The 14,346-nt window shown below is 49.0% G+C and overlaps 4 protein-coding genes across 4 annotated transcripts; 1 reads left to right on the top strand and 3 right to left on the bottom strand.

Moving 5' to 3' along the window:
* Window positions 1-427: 427 nt before the first annotated feature.
* F5147DRAFT_679422 (uncharacterized protein) lies at window positions 428-1,833 on the top strand (the record flags this gene model as incomplete). Its single annotated transcript, XM_041436257.1, has 2 exons — window positions 428-717; window positions 766-1,833. Coding segments are annotated over exons 1-2 (1,102 nt in total), but the record flags the coding sequence as incomplete, so codon positions are not given.
* Window positions 1,834-1,850: 17 nt separating this feature from the next.
* On the bottom strand, window positions 1,851-4,272 carry F5147DRAFT_679419 (phosphoenolpyruvate carboxykinase-domain-containing protein). The gene is made up of 7 exons (XM_041436256.1): window positions 3,915-4,272; window positions 3,606-3,863; window positions 3,467-3,549; window positions 3,351-3,416; window positions 2,573-3,303; window positions 2,436-2,520; window positions 1,851-2,383 (listed from the first exon to the last, which is right to left on the bottom strand). The coding sequence occupies exons 1-7, from the start codon at window positions 4,168-4,170 to the stop codon at window positions 2,000-2,002; spliced, it is 1,863 nt and encodes a 620-aa protein (XP_041296029.1). The 5' UTR covers window positions 4,171-4,272; the 3' UTR covers window positions 1,851-1,999.
* A 3,374-nt stretch (window positions 4,273-7,646) lies between these two features.
* F5147DRAFT_570888 (uncharacterized protein) lies at window positions 7,647-8,240 on the bottom strand (the record flags this gene model as incomplete). Its single annotated transcript, XM_041431018.1, has 1 exon — window positions 7,647-8,240. A coding segment is annotated over one exon (594 nt), but the record flags the coding sequence as incomplete, so codon positions are not given.
* A 77-nt stretch (window positions 8,241-8,317) lies between these two features.
* Window positions 8,318-10,383, bottom strand: F5147DRAFT_32496 (kinase-like domain-containing protein). Its single transcript, XM_041429230.1, has 10 exons — window positions 9,939-10,383; window positions 9,855-9,880; window positions 9,669-9,801; window positions 9,550-9,606; window positions 9,309-9,494; window positions 9,221-9,251; window positions 9,131-9,168; window positions 8,852-9,085; window positions 8,571-8,801; window positions 8,318-8,517 (listed from the first exon to the last, which is right to left on the bottom strand). The coding sequence occupies exons 1-10, from the start codon at window positions 10,206-10,208 to the stop codon at window positions 8,452-8,454; spliced, it is 1,272 nt and encodes a 423-aa protein (XP_041296027.1). The 5' UTR covers window positions 10,209-10,383; the 3' UTR covers window positions 8,318-8,451.
* Between the last annotated feature and the right edge of the window lie 3,963 nt (window positions 10,384-14,346).

Here is a 14,346-nt window from a genome sequence, read left to right as displayed (position 1 = left end):
CACAGTGCTTAAGCTTGCTGACACTGCTACAGGGCTCCAGGTCTGCTATCGTTTTAAATTAACCTGTATGCCAGTCTTGCCAACTCGACAAGCCAGCTCCGTCTCCAAGGCACATGTACGAACTGCCAGTGCATAACCAACATGCTGCCATGCTGCAACAGGTTGCATACTAATATGCCGTTCGATGTTAGCTTTCTCGCATCTATGGAACGGCATGGAATAACATGCTGAATACATGAGTCGTGATCGTTATTCAAATACGGCGCCTCGAACACCGGTGTTCTGGGAAATTTTCCTGAAGGCATCAGACTGGGACTCTAAAAAAGAATACGCTTGCAAGTCGAGACTGCCTCTCACTATTAACCTTGTTTCAAGTTGAGTCTTTTTAATCATGTCTTTATCTACTCAGAGCCGACCATGTACTGTAAGTGGTGTTTGACTCTTCGTCAGCATACTATTGACTTAGTGCTGATCAGAGTCCCAATGGTATCGACGATATTCGAGCCAGAGAAGTTTTACATCCCACGGAAACATGCAATATTGTCATTTTTGGAGAAACAGGAGCTGGTAAAAGCTCCTTGGTCAATTTGATCACTAGGAAGCAATCGGCGGCAACGTCCTCCGACGCCATGGGGTGTACCACTAAAACAAAGATGTACGAGCATGACGTTGCGATTCAGAACAAGACCTTGAAGGTAAAGCTTTTCGATACAGCCGGTAAGTGCAGTTAACCGTTCTTGGCGGGCCTCACTGACTTCATTGCAGGTCTTGATGAGGGCTCTGAGGGAACGGTCCCCGATAAGGAGGCTCAAAAAGTTTTGAAGAAGCTCCTTCAAACCCTTGCGGAGCAGGATGGTATTCACCTCCTCATATACTGCGTGCAGGGCACGAGAGAGAGCATGGCGCTCCGCCGGAACTACAAGTCGTTCTATTCTAAAGTCAAGGAGAAAGTTCCGATCGTCATCGTTGTTACACGTTTGGAAAACCAAAATCCGGACATGGAAGAATGGTGGAGGAAGAACGAGCAATCCATCTCAAACCTCAACATGACTTTTGCTGGCCACGCATGCGTCACCACAGTAACCATCGATGAAAGTGACAGTGATGACCTCAAGGAACGTAGCGAACAGTCGTACCATGCCCTCCGCGAACTTATCGAGCAGTGTCGCTTGCCTAATGAGAAAGGTTTCCGCGACGTCGAATGGGCGTGCGATGACCATGAAAGAGACCACCCACGAAGCGTAATTGTCTGCGACTCTGCCGTCCTAGCCCCCCTGAATGTTTGCAACATCGCGGGTGTCATTAATGGCGCATGGGTCAGATCCACGGTAGTCATGCGCGGCCATTACTACATGTTCCAGCGCGTAACTGCACCCTATCCACCCGCAAAACGGTCCAAAGGAGGTGTTGGTTTCGAACCTTGCTTGTTAATTTTTTATGTGGACAAGAACGAGTCTGTCAATACGCAGAGAATGGAGGTGCAGAAGTTTCGCAAGGTCTACGCGAAATCCAAGGTCGGCTTAGTTGTTGTGGTCTGTGGCTGCGACAGTGATGAAGATGCGAAAGGATGGTGGGAGGGGTCAAATGACACTGGCAAGGACTCATTGTTAGCGCCATCCACTACCTTCACTTACTTACCTCGGGATGGGTCGGAACGTTCTGAAAGTGCTCAAGAAGCACTCCAAAAGTTGATCTGGGAGCTATCTCGCACTGGAGAACCTTGTACTTCTGTGTTCCGAGACCTTCTCAATCGTGTATTGGGGTATCTCATAAGAGTAGTCTAGCATAATTTCCCAAACGTCCGCAGCCTTGAATGTAGATGGTGGTCGGTTCAGACAGCAGGCGATTGAGAGGCTTCTAGTGAGTGATTGGGCATTAACTCTCGAGTAAACCGATACTAAATACATATGTTCGGATTCATGAAGTCCAGTACAGTTCAGATGACACTCTATACCAGTATTATAAGAGTAAATTATGAGCGACTCCAAGTCTCTTTCTTCTAGTCCACCCGTGGACCTGCCAACCTCACGCTTTCTTGCACATCGCTTTCGTACAACTTGAACGCCTTTTGGAACATGCCCGCAAGCTTGCGAACCTCACGTTCAAAAGCCTCCTTATCTGCCCAGGCCAGACGCGGGTTGAGCACTTCGCGTGGAACACCCTCTACCGCGGTAGGAATCTGGAGCCCGAAGCCGCCAAAGGTCTCATATTCGCTATTGAGAAGCTCCCCGGAGTGTACGGCATCGACGATGCGGCGGGTGTATTTGAGTGGGCAGCGCTTGCCCGTGCCGAACTTACCACCTGTCCAGCCCGTGTTGATTAACCAGCAGGGCACGTTGTGCTTAGACATGCGCTCGGCCAGCATTTCTGCATAGCGTCCAGGCTGACACAGGAAGGCTTAGCTTAGAAGTTCCTAGGAAGAGATAAAAACTCACGTGTAACACAATGAAAGGTGCGCTGTAGCAGGTCGAGAATGTTGGGATAGGTTCAAGGACACCGTCCTCCGTGCCAGGCGTTTTCCTTCGGAATTGACTCAGCGAGTAGCACCGACGGAAGTGAAAAATACACTTACGAGGTGTAACCAGCAAGGAAATGGTAGCTTGCTTGCTCTGGGGTAAGTTTACTTACAGGTGGAAGGACACCGAACGCGTCACACGTCAACATGATGATGTTGCTCGGTTGTCTGTCCACCATGCATGGGATCTTGGCGTTTGGAATGTATTCGATTGGGTATGCGCAGCGTGTGTTCTCCGTGATGCTAACATCGTCGTAATCCGGCACGCGCGACAAAGGGTTGTATACGACGTTCTCCAGAATGGAGCCGAAACGAATGGCATTGAATATTTCCGGCTCCTTCTCGCTCGACAGGTTGATGCACTTGGCATAGCATCCTCCCTCGATGTTGAACACCCCAGTGTCCGACCACACGTGTTCATCATCGCCAATGAGAAGGCGGTTTGGATCAGCGGAGAGAGTGGTCTTTCCAGTTCCGGAAAGGCCGAAGAACAGGGTGACATCGCCCTTCTCCATCCCGACATTGGCAGACGAGTGGAGGGAGAGCTGGCCAAACTTCACAGGTTGAAGATAGTGCATGACGGAAAAGACTCCTTTCTTCATCTCGCCGGCGTACTCAGTGCCGAGGATGACCATTTCCATGCGCTTGAAGTTGATTTCCACCGAAGTGGCGGAGGACATGCCCTTGGTGAAGCGGTTCGCAGGGAACTGACCGGCATTGTAGATAATGAAGTCGGGCTCGCCAAAACTTGCGAGCTCTTCCTCGGTCGGGCGGATCAACATGTTGTTCTTCCAGGTTGTCAGAAGATGAAATACATGTGATTGTATTTACATACCATGAAGAGAGCATGATATGCACGGGCACAAATGACCCGGACCTTGATACGGTATTTCGGATCCCACTAAAAACGGTGAGCAGTGCAAGCCCGTGCAGTTGAAACACAGGACTTACACCAGCAAAACCATCGAAGACGTAGACATTGTCACGCGTATTCAAATAGTCGATGGCACGCTCGCGGTTGATCTCAAACGTGTCTGGAAACAATTGCTGAGACAATGGACCGAGGCGGCGTGCAACGGAGTAAACTCACGTTCGTCCATCTTAATATTCACGGAGCCCCACCATATATCATCCTTACTCGTCTCCTCATAGACGATTCGCTTGTCCTTAGGACTTCTACCGGTCTTCTTACCAGAGAAGTTGATAAGTGCGCCGGATGAGGAGATAATTGCGCCTTCATTGCGGATGGCGTCTTCGTAAAGCTGGGCTACAGGTGCGTTGCGCTTCAGCTGGATCCTATCCATGTCAAACCCTGCCTGCGAGAAGTACTCGAGGTCACGGCCAATGACTGTTTGAAATATTTAGGTGGATAGGAGGTATAGTAGTTGGGCGCACTGACGGTTACTATGAAATTCATTGTCAAAAGCCTGGGCGTAATTTTTGTGTAAGATGTGGGGTGTAACATAGGGTGTCTGGTGGGGATGAACCATTGTGGTGAACGAATATGAAGAAGTCTGATGAGATTGGTCAACAAAGAGTCCAAAGGTGTAAAAATCAAGACAATAAAAAAATTGATGATGATGACGACGATGATGATCCGAGCAAGATCCGTGGTGAGGACCGGAGTGAACTCCGCCTGTTCGGGTACCCCGCATGGGATGATTTATAGGGCTGGCATTGATGGTAACAATGACAAGGCACTTACTCTACGATGCGAATCACGATCGCGAATTAGATGATGGCGGTTGAAACGATATACGAAAGTCGAGTTTTTGGAGGGTTTTATACCAACGACGAGGCATCGGAACCTCATCCCATAATCGCCCGATGGTGTCAATGGCTATAGCCTATGTGGCGTACTACACCTCCGGAGTCCGCTCAGAGCCCCCTTTATCCCATGGTGCCCGTTCCTGAACGCCCGGAAGGAACCGGCACCACACATCCAGCTGAGCGCCAAGCATTCACCTTCCTCTTACCGAATTTCCTTCATCACGACGCGGCGTTACATCACTCAATTCGAGCGCTCCTTCCACATTGCTGTCGCTCGCTCACGCATTTTCCTGCAAGACACTTCCTTACCGTTCCTATTTCTCTCCTGCCTTTCATCGCGGATTCTGCTGCCCTTTTATTATTATTATTATCATTTTATTTTAATTTCTACATCGACACTCTTCATACCGCGCCTACCTAAATACCCATTCCTTCTCGCGCGCGAGTCATTTCGAAGCCTATCCATCATAATACCCGGCCCAAGCCTCCCCAGAATTCACCAGCCCTTCAAGCCCTAGGATTTCGACCCTACATGTAGAGAAATACGCTACGTCCATCATATATCCTTCTGCTTCTCGTTATCCTGACCAGCCTTCCTCTTCCTACCGTTGCTATCAGCAATCCGGAGCCATTCAATCCATCACCTTGGCAGCTTCCATCACTAAGTCCTAAGCCATTTCACCTTACAATCGTCGTTTGTTTTCGTCCTGCAAATCATATTCTTTATCCGTCTCGTTCCATCACAAACTGTTTGCTCGCCGCCACCGCTACCTGTCTCATGCCAGTCAAGAGTTATCGAGAGCCGCGTTGTCTCACGCTTCATGACCTGGACTCGCTGTAAGTTAAGTGCTCGTTACCGAGGCCACAGGCTGCATACGCGCTCGGCCATTATGGTCATCATGTTTCGATCGCAACACGCACACCTACTCCATACCCGTCACTACTGTTATGGGTAACTTGCCTGTTATTACTGTCATGGTCTTCTCGCCCTTACTGTTGTTGTGGGCTTCATACCTGCTACCGCTGCCCGAGCTGCACATCCACTGTCATCATCATAAGCTCCGTGGTCATCATCATGGTCTTGGGTGACAGATCCGTCATCACCGTCATAGGCTGCAGGCCTATTGTCACCTTCGCGGCTGCAGGCCCGTTTTACCATCGAAGGCTAAAGGCCTATGTCACCGTCATGGGCTGCAGGCCTGTCGTACCGTTGAGGGCTAAAGGCCTATTGTCGCATCGTGGGCTACAGGCCCGTTTTCACCGTCGAAGGCTATAGGCCTATTGTCACTGTCATGGCCGCAGCCCTGTTGTACTGTTGGGGGCTAAAGGGCCTATTGCTACCGTCGAGAGCCGCAGGCTTGTCATTACCACAGTGGGCTACAGGCCCGCTCTCACCATCATAGGCCATGGGCTCGTTGCATCCATTGCCAACTGAATGATCATGACTGTCATAGGCTGCGCGTCCGTCGCTGCTGCGTACCCAGTGCCTCTGTTATTGATGATTCACCCACAGCAGGCTGCATGCCGTTTCTTGCCAGTCTGCGGTCGCACATCTATTTCCCTTTAACCAAAGGCAGGTTGCAAGCCTGCTCTTACTGTCCTGGACCAGATACTATCCTTTCCTTTGCCGTTACAGATGTATGCCCGTCTCCCCTTCTGCCATCGCATAACACCCATACCATTACGAGCTTTATTCCCTTACGGCTATCTGGATTTGCTCACTATATCTTCCGTAGTCGTAGCGAATTCTCTTGTTGTCAGCATACTAGTTTCTGTCCCTCGTTTTAATGCTGCCCAAATCTCTACCGGATCACGGCGAGGCGTCAATCTGGGACACTTTTGCTCACCCTATATCAGGTGTCCGTGCAAACCTCTTGTGGTTGTCATAAGCGGCCTTTATGGGTGCGTTTGTATCAGTTAAGGTTCACCGCCAACCTTTCCATTGATTCGTCAACCCCTTTCCCTTACCGCATCGCTCGCCCAGCCGCATCAGTTTTTCAGTACCGCGTATGGCAGCGCTCGACGAGTACTTCTCCGTGGCCCGCTGTCAGCAATTGTGCACCATTGTGTATTTTGGATCAGGTTACCTCTACCTATCTCTGCCGGCCCATGCACAGCGCCTGGCGTTCGTCACCACTCTGAGTAGTGTGATATTCGCCAGGCTAGATAAGCAGCCGTGTTGCTGAATTCTGCCGTGCTGGGGCCCTCGACACCTGTATCCTTACTTAGCATCTTGTGCATTCACCACCCTCTCATTCCGACTGGCCGTCACCTCGGCGCACTGAAGCATACTTAGCTCAGTTTCAATTGCACTATTGCCCACCAGCTGCCTTCACACTGGTTCATGTGGAATATCAGCAGCAATATGAATTCCGTATTTAGCATCCGGTGTTATAGCACCAGCCACCACATAACATAGCCCTCCGCTCTGAAGCACATTGAACCTCCACCAAATGATTATTACTTCATCAACATGTCACCTATGCCCGCGCAGGTCCATGTCAGCGCTTCCTCCATACCCTAGTAGCATCAGTTCTTGACCTGTCCTGTGGCACCTATTGAGATCACTCCATTATATTATTTCATCTGTGATTAGTAACCACATCAGGCTCATCCCATCAGCTATCAGGTATTGCATATTCCCCATCGTTACCTGGCTCCGTGCTTCGTCTACCTGCCCTATGCATGCTTCCCGAATTGTGCTGGATTTCCCTTTGGACACCAGATGGCAACTTAGTAGGTGCCAAGATCATGTTGATCTTCACCTCTGTTTTTCTTATCCTCTGGCCTCAATTCCACCTAGTACCTTGGTTTGGATTCACAGATACATCTGATCTGCGGCTATCAAAGCTACTTCTACTGATATCCACATCTCAATATTCAATTCCTTTCCTCCAGTTCGGAACCGATTCGGCCTCATGGCTTGATGTATTACACTACCCACTACCCTGCTTACGTCTTTAATTTAACAATCCTTCATATATATAGCAGCTCTCCACTGCAGTTTCCTGCATAGTATCAAGGCCTCTGTTTTGGGAAAGGGAACAAGCGAGAGCAAACACGGGACTCTGAATGAAATATTTTCGAAAGACGAAAGAAGGGACTCGGCACGTGATGCGAGGGATGACCCGATATGGGCTAGCGCGGGGACGGGGACGTCTTGGGGGGTGCGGAGGGAACAACATCTTCATAACCGAACCCATTTATAAATATCCTATATAATGCACATCGGGTGTTAATCGATACATCCACCAGTTACATCAAGCAAGTTCTGCAAATCCTACCCTCGTGTTTGCGTAATCAAACACCGGATGTTGGTGTTGCAACTGACGCGACAGTAGTGTGCCCCATGCTGCTTGGGTCAAGTACCGTAGGACTCATAAATAAGACGGCGAATGACTTGTTCTGATCGCTGTCGACGTGCGCGCATCGCGAGTGAGGATGTTGGATCATCTGGGAGAGAAGTGATACAAGCGTGTGCGGAGAACCGCATTCCGAGGCGTTCCAGATTGTCCTTATTTTTCGTCCACCACGCATCCATGTTCTTGGGATAATTTTCCAAGGAGGTGACCACAGCGGCAACCGGTACGCCACCTGCCACAGTGGCTGTGGAGCCAACGACGTCAGTGAAGAATTTATAATCCTTGATCAGTGCTCTCTGGGCCCTCGATCCCCTCATGCAATATAGAAGAAGGTAGACTCCGTCATCTCTGTACAGCTTCTTGTATGACTTTTTCAGGCGCCATTTTGTAAAAAGGGTCTGGAAAAAACCCATTGATGCGGTCGAGGAAACTTCCCAAAGTTTGAATTGGCGATCTCCAAGACTGACTTGATGGGAGGTATGCTGCAATGTGCAGGTTGCTGCGTCTGGCGACGTCTGTGCAACGTCGCGTCCCATAATCAAGTTGATGATGGCGCTCTTTCCAACTCCAGTCTCCCCGAAAAGTAACACATTCAAAGGACCTGCATCTGACTTGACCGCATGGGAGAATCAGTACACATAAACACAATGCACCACTAGATTCTCACCAGCGACAAGGCTGTAGAGAAAAGATGATGTGTTAAAGGACTAGAGGGAACGGGATTGGGTGACGACGGTCCAGTAGAAATCCTAGACTGGTTGATAAACATCTAAGCCAAATTACTTCAATCGCAAGGTGGCCAGTTCATACCAGCTCCGCGACCAAATATGTATTTTGATAGTTTTCTTGTACCCCGCTAACAAGGACATCCTATCAGAGTCAGCCACCCTACTCCTACATGACGAGATAAATCATGAGCTTACATCCTGTTTCAAAGCCTCTAGTTCCCCGGTTATGAAGTTCATAGCCGTTAGGGCACATGGACGAGCAGATGGATCAATTGACCAACACTGCCCGATATGATTCCAACGGGTGTCTGTGACGTCAGACGTCGCCTCGGATACCTCAGGACGCGGGACATCCTCTCCATTTTGTATTTTTTGAAGGACTTTGTACTCGTCAATGTCATGCCAAGGAATAATCAGAGTCAACAACTGGGGTGAATGATACATTAAATGTAAATTTGTGGACTCAAAACGCTTACACTTACATGGAACATGACACGACCAAAGGAATACATGTCGTTCTGCGTGGATGGTTTGACATCGTCTGGTGACCCCATCAACTCGGGCGCAGTCCATCTGATTGCGCCAGGCCGAACAACTGTTGATGCTTCAATCGAGCACTCTTTTAAACGTTCGCAGAGGACATTTGACAAGCCGAAGTCCGTCAGGTAAGCCTTGTATTCTCCTTCCTTGAAATCCACCAAAACATTAGACTGCATTTATTAGTGAGTGCAATTGAATGTAGAGGATGAGCTCACGCTCGTAATGTCACCGTGAACAACGGGAAAAGAGTGAACTAACGGCAAATTTAATAGTTGAAACAAGATGACCGTGAAGGGAATACAAACTATAGTAGAGCCCAGATGCTATGTCGTGAAGCTGGTGAATAAGTATAATTCAGTTTGGGTCCATTATAGCCAAATAGGTTTGAGTTACCAGCTTCAATTTGGACTTGATGGTTAATGTAGCACCCTGTTCTGTGATCAGACGGGACAGCGTGCCGTGCGGAAACCACTGGGAGACAAGGGCTGTAGTTGACCCGAGCCCCTCTGTCGTTCCATAAAGTGTGACGATATTGTCGTGGACGAGGTGTGCCCATATGGCAGTTTCTCGTCGAAACCTCTAACGAATCCACGTAAAATAGTGTTCAAAACCAAAAAAAAAAATAGACCCTCACTCTCAAGTCCTGCTCTGAGACGTTATCCATGTGATGCCTGAAGGTTTTTACTGCGACCTGTAGTGCGATAATAGACAGGCTGATCAGCAAGTGACGCCAGCGCTGTCCACTGGCCAGACCTTGACAGGGCCCGACGGTTTTCTCCATTCACATCTGTAAACGTTTGCGAATGCACCACCGGCAACGTAATCCTTTATTCCACCGAAGATCTGGCCTGTCAGATCTTCTGCTAGTGCCAGTTGTATTCCGGGACTAAAAAAAGGGAGCTGAATTAACGAAGACTTGTTTCAGTATGAACACCCTACAGAGGTGGAAGTTCCGAGGTGGATGCCTAAGTAAAATATATCAGGATCCGGCACTGATTGGGATAACAGTGGACTTGTGCAAACCTGTGAGTTGTCATCCCTAGACCGGGTGTTGCACTCAGGGACTTTTTTGTTCCCCGTGGACTGCCCTGCGTCCCGTTGACTCGAGGTGCAGGGTTCGTCATAGACAGTGTTGGAACGCGCTGCCGTAGTAGGTACTGTTCTGCCCCCGGGAAGTCCTCTTTGGGAGCCTGAACGTGTGAAAAGATTGACTGTCAAAATACGTTGACCACTTCCATTGTGCACAGCCTTAGATTTCGAGGTTACGACCGACGGCTGAGGTGGGTTGGACATTTGGAACGTTGTCCGTCGAGTGGTGAGTTCGAGTCTAAATCATGAGAGGGCGCTAGTCCCATATGCTGGAAACTTAGAATTTAAGCTCCAAGCGATATAGCGTGGGGTCATCCTGTGTCATCGTGCATCGTGCATGCCCATTGCCCAATGATATTATTGGCATCCGCTCAACATCCGCTAATAGATAGCCTACTAGCGCCTATAAATTAAAACTCCTCTAGAAAGTCACTAGTATGGACGACGACTGATATACACAGCACAGACATTTTTGGCATCAAGTGGCAAGTGGTCGCGAACGATCATCGTCGATTAAGTGAAGTACTTACTGTTAGTTTGTACGCAGAGAAACTATAGGATTTACGCTTGAAAGTTTGTTGCAGAGGTGTGATACTCGCTTGATGTCACGGTAGGGCTTGAAACTGAGGACAAATGACTGGTTGGGAGCATTCTTGCTGAAACGGTGATGGCGAACTGCCTCGTGTCTTCGGCGTCTATGGAAACAAGGAAGGTTAGCGCGGTGAAGTAACATAAAAATGCACAATACACGCACTTCTGTAACTTAGAGAAAGACGCCCACAATCCCTCTGCCGTGCTCAACACCATCAACCTCCAGTAAAATGATACAGCTCATTCCAAGCACCACACCCATTCGAACTTTTGAAGATCATAAGAAGGACATAAACGCAGTTGCAGTGTTCCCTGACAAACGACGAATGATTACGGGCTCGGACGACAAGACTCTTCGTCTTTGGGACTTGGAGACAGGTGTTGTATTGAAGAAGATGGAAGGGCATAGCAGTGGGGTGCTTGCATTGACGATATCGCGAGATGGTAAAATAATAGCAAGCGGTGATACAAATGGAGAGGTCATCGCCTGGCACGGTGAAACTGGCGAATCCATCACCCAACCCATCAAAGCCCACCCCGCCAATTGGATCAATTCTTTGGATTTTTCTCCAGATGGAACGGTGTTGGCCATTGGTTCATCGGACCACACGGTGAGGTTTTGGTGTACCAAAACGTGGCAGATGCAAGGAGATCCAATCAACTGTGGCAGTCTTGTCAACTGCGTTCGATATTCGCCTTCTGGTGAACTTCTTGCCATCGCAACCTTCAATATCCAAATTTATAATCCAGGCACAAGGGAACGCGTCGCATATTTGCCAGATGACACTGGCTTATGGAACATGTCACTCGCGTGGACACCCGATGGCACACGCCTTCTTTTAGGAGGCAGTAAATACATATTAGAGTGGGACACATCAATCTGGCAGCAGGTCGATCGTCCCTGGGAAGGCCACACTGATTATATCTATGCCATTGCCATTCATCCCGCTGGCACCCTCATCGCTTCTGCATCTGAAGATAATTATGTCCGTCTCTGGCGGCTCTCAGATCAACGAACCATCGCCGTTTTCCGGCATTCAGCTAAACTGAAATGTGTCACGTTCTCTGTGGACGGCCAGCGCATCCTCAGCGGAGGTACAGATAACAAGGTCTCAGAATGGGCAGTACCCAGTGAGGGCAATTCAAAGGCGAGTTTCCATTTCCGACTCTCATTAAGCAATTCGAGCATCCTTCGTACAGATCCTTGACATTACAACAGCCCGCGATGCATGTCTGACTGGGGATTTGTCTATCGCTGAAGAGCTCCTCACCCAAGAGATCCACACCAACGCCGACGACTTTACTTCATATGCCAATCGTTCGTTTGTTATGGCCCAGAACCACAACTTGGACAACGCCCTTGAGGATGCAATCAAGGTGAGATGGACCCACCCATCATTGTCATCTTACGGAAGGCTAACATTCATCCGGAATATAGTCAATCAACATTAAACCATCATTGATTGGGTTTATCTCCAAAGGCATCACCCTCTGCGGAAAAGGTCACGTCCAAGAAGCAAGGGTAGCATTCGACGTTGCATCCACGTTCACGAATCAAGATTCAGAAACCAACCAATTTCTTCTCTTGATCAAGGTACATTTAATTCGTATCCCATGCTATCAGCTTCATCCGGTATTCCAGGCCATAGCACTCTTCAACGCAGATCAACATGACGAAGCAATGCTGCTCATCAAAGACCAAGCTGCTGCTTGTCCGAATGTCGATCCTCTTGCGCGTCGTGTCGTGGAAGTGAGTGTCATGTGGCCACACTCAGTCATCAATCCTGATATTCTCAACTTACACAATAGACATATCTACGTGCTCAACTCGGAATCAAAGCTTTCGATGGCGCGCATCACGACGAAGCCGCTAATCACTTCACTGCCGCTGTTAACTCAGACGCTTTCTCATCGAGATACATTCATTCCGCATACCAGGACTTGACCGTGGTCCGTCGACATGATGCATACATAATGTTTTTCATAACCGAATCCTTTTTGCAGCTCTTCGGCTGGGATCTCGAGTCCTTGCTGCTCACTACACACCAGAAACGGTGCCAGGCTTTCCTTTCGGCAGGTAAACCCGATGAAGCCCTCGAAGCACACAAATACATGATGGACGCCATCGACGACATTGCGAAGGCCAACTGTCTCGATTGGTCCAACGGCAAGTCTTCCGTCATGTCACCCACGACTATCATGCTCACCTGTGTGTCACTCAGAGTTCAAGGAGAAATGCAGCACGCTCGCTGCGCATAACGACTGTATTCTTGGTGTATGTACCTCTTTCCTTACCTCTTTCGATGCTGACTATTGTGCAGGCAGAGATCCCCGGCCAAGATGATGATGGCTATGATGCAGAACCCAATTTCTTTTATGGAACGCATCAAGTGTGTGCAACGGCGTATCCCTCTATTCTCTCTCACATAGCTCATTACGGTGTTCTCAGATTTCCCGGCCAAGACTTCAACAGCGAGCTGGGCGCCTTGGGCACCTCGAAAGACTGAGGCTCGCTATGATGAGGAGGCCTCAGTCAGTTCCTGCACCTGCACCGCCCGCCACCTCACCACCAGTCACCGCCACCACCACCACCTTCAAAACTCACCTACGACGCCTATTTACCCTACCACTCCACCATGCAACGCCACCTGTTGTCGATGTTCCTTTTGCCCAAGGTCGACAGGTGCGCTCGGTTATTTTGTCATGACTGTTTCTTGGGTGTCTCACGCTTAAATCTACAGCGTAATGCTGCAGCGGGTGCTCCTGGGAGTGAGCACTCCTTGATACGTGATGAAGACCCTCCTTCACAGGATCCCAATACGCAACAGCAACAGCAACCAGTAGCAGTTCAGGTAGATACCGGCCAACATGGAAGCGGCCTGTCCTGTTTCTGCTGCTAGAAGCATTGGTGAATGTCCATGGGTATTTCAGTTTTATCGTTCATCTTGTCATGATATCCATACTGGCTTGAAGCGGCAGTTTATCGCTGAGCATCAGCATCCTTTAGCTCGCGAGTCTATAGCTGATTGTGAACCTTGATTCCTTCATATCTAGATCTTGACTTGCGCATAAGTTACTGAGTTTCAGATATCGTGCTCATATGCAACCACGGGGCCATTCAATATTCCACAATCAAAAATGTCTCGTCGACTGTACATAGTACTGGCAGGACGTAGCGGTTCATTCAAGTCTTCGCCAGCACCATTTTACACAGCACCTCGTATCAGCCCTGCTATTCTTACCTAAAAAATTTGCGTTATCGAGAACATTTCTGGACGGTTTCTGAATACTCTTCGTGACATCTAGACAGCCATTGCCGCGTCGACACATGACGCATTGATGAGCGCTCAGCGGTGAACTACAGCCCGGGCCTGCCACATCATGGTCTTAGCTGACTCTGCTCAACGATCGATCGATCTTCCCACTGAGAGCTCAACCTCCCATCCCTCGTTTTTCTCGCAGCTTGATACAATTCCTGCAAGGGCTGGAAGGTTTGAGGTTTGTGAGAGCTGAGCGATGGACGACAGTACTAGTATCCAGTTGCCCATCAGTTGCTGGCACCATTGCGCTATGATTGAAATCAAGAAACCGGGAACGACTTGATGAAATTTACTGAAGTTTCCCTTACCTGGAGATCACCCCTCGAGTGTAGAGGCCAAGGTGTTTACCGGCCGAGTGCACTTTGTCCATTACATGTCAGAATATGAATTCGATGAGGTGGTGGCTATCGCTAGTGATTTCGGTATTTTGC

This window comes from Suillus discolor (assembly GCF_016758755.1).
Source record: "Suillus discolor strain FC423 chromosome Unknown F5147scaffold_11, whole genome shotgun sequence".
Classification (NCBI taxonomy): Eukaryota; Fungi; Basidiomycota; class Agaricomycetes; order Boletales; family Suillaceae; genus Suillus; species Suillus discolor.
Note: the sequence above shows the minus strand (reverse complement) of the source record. Positions and strands in the feature narration are given on the sequence as shown.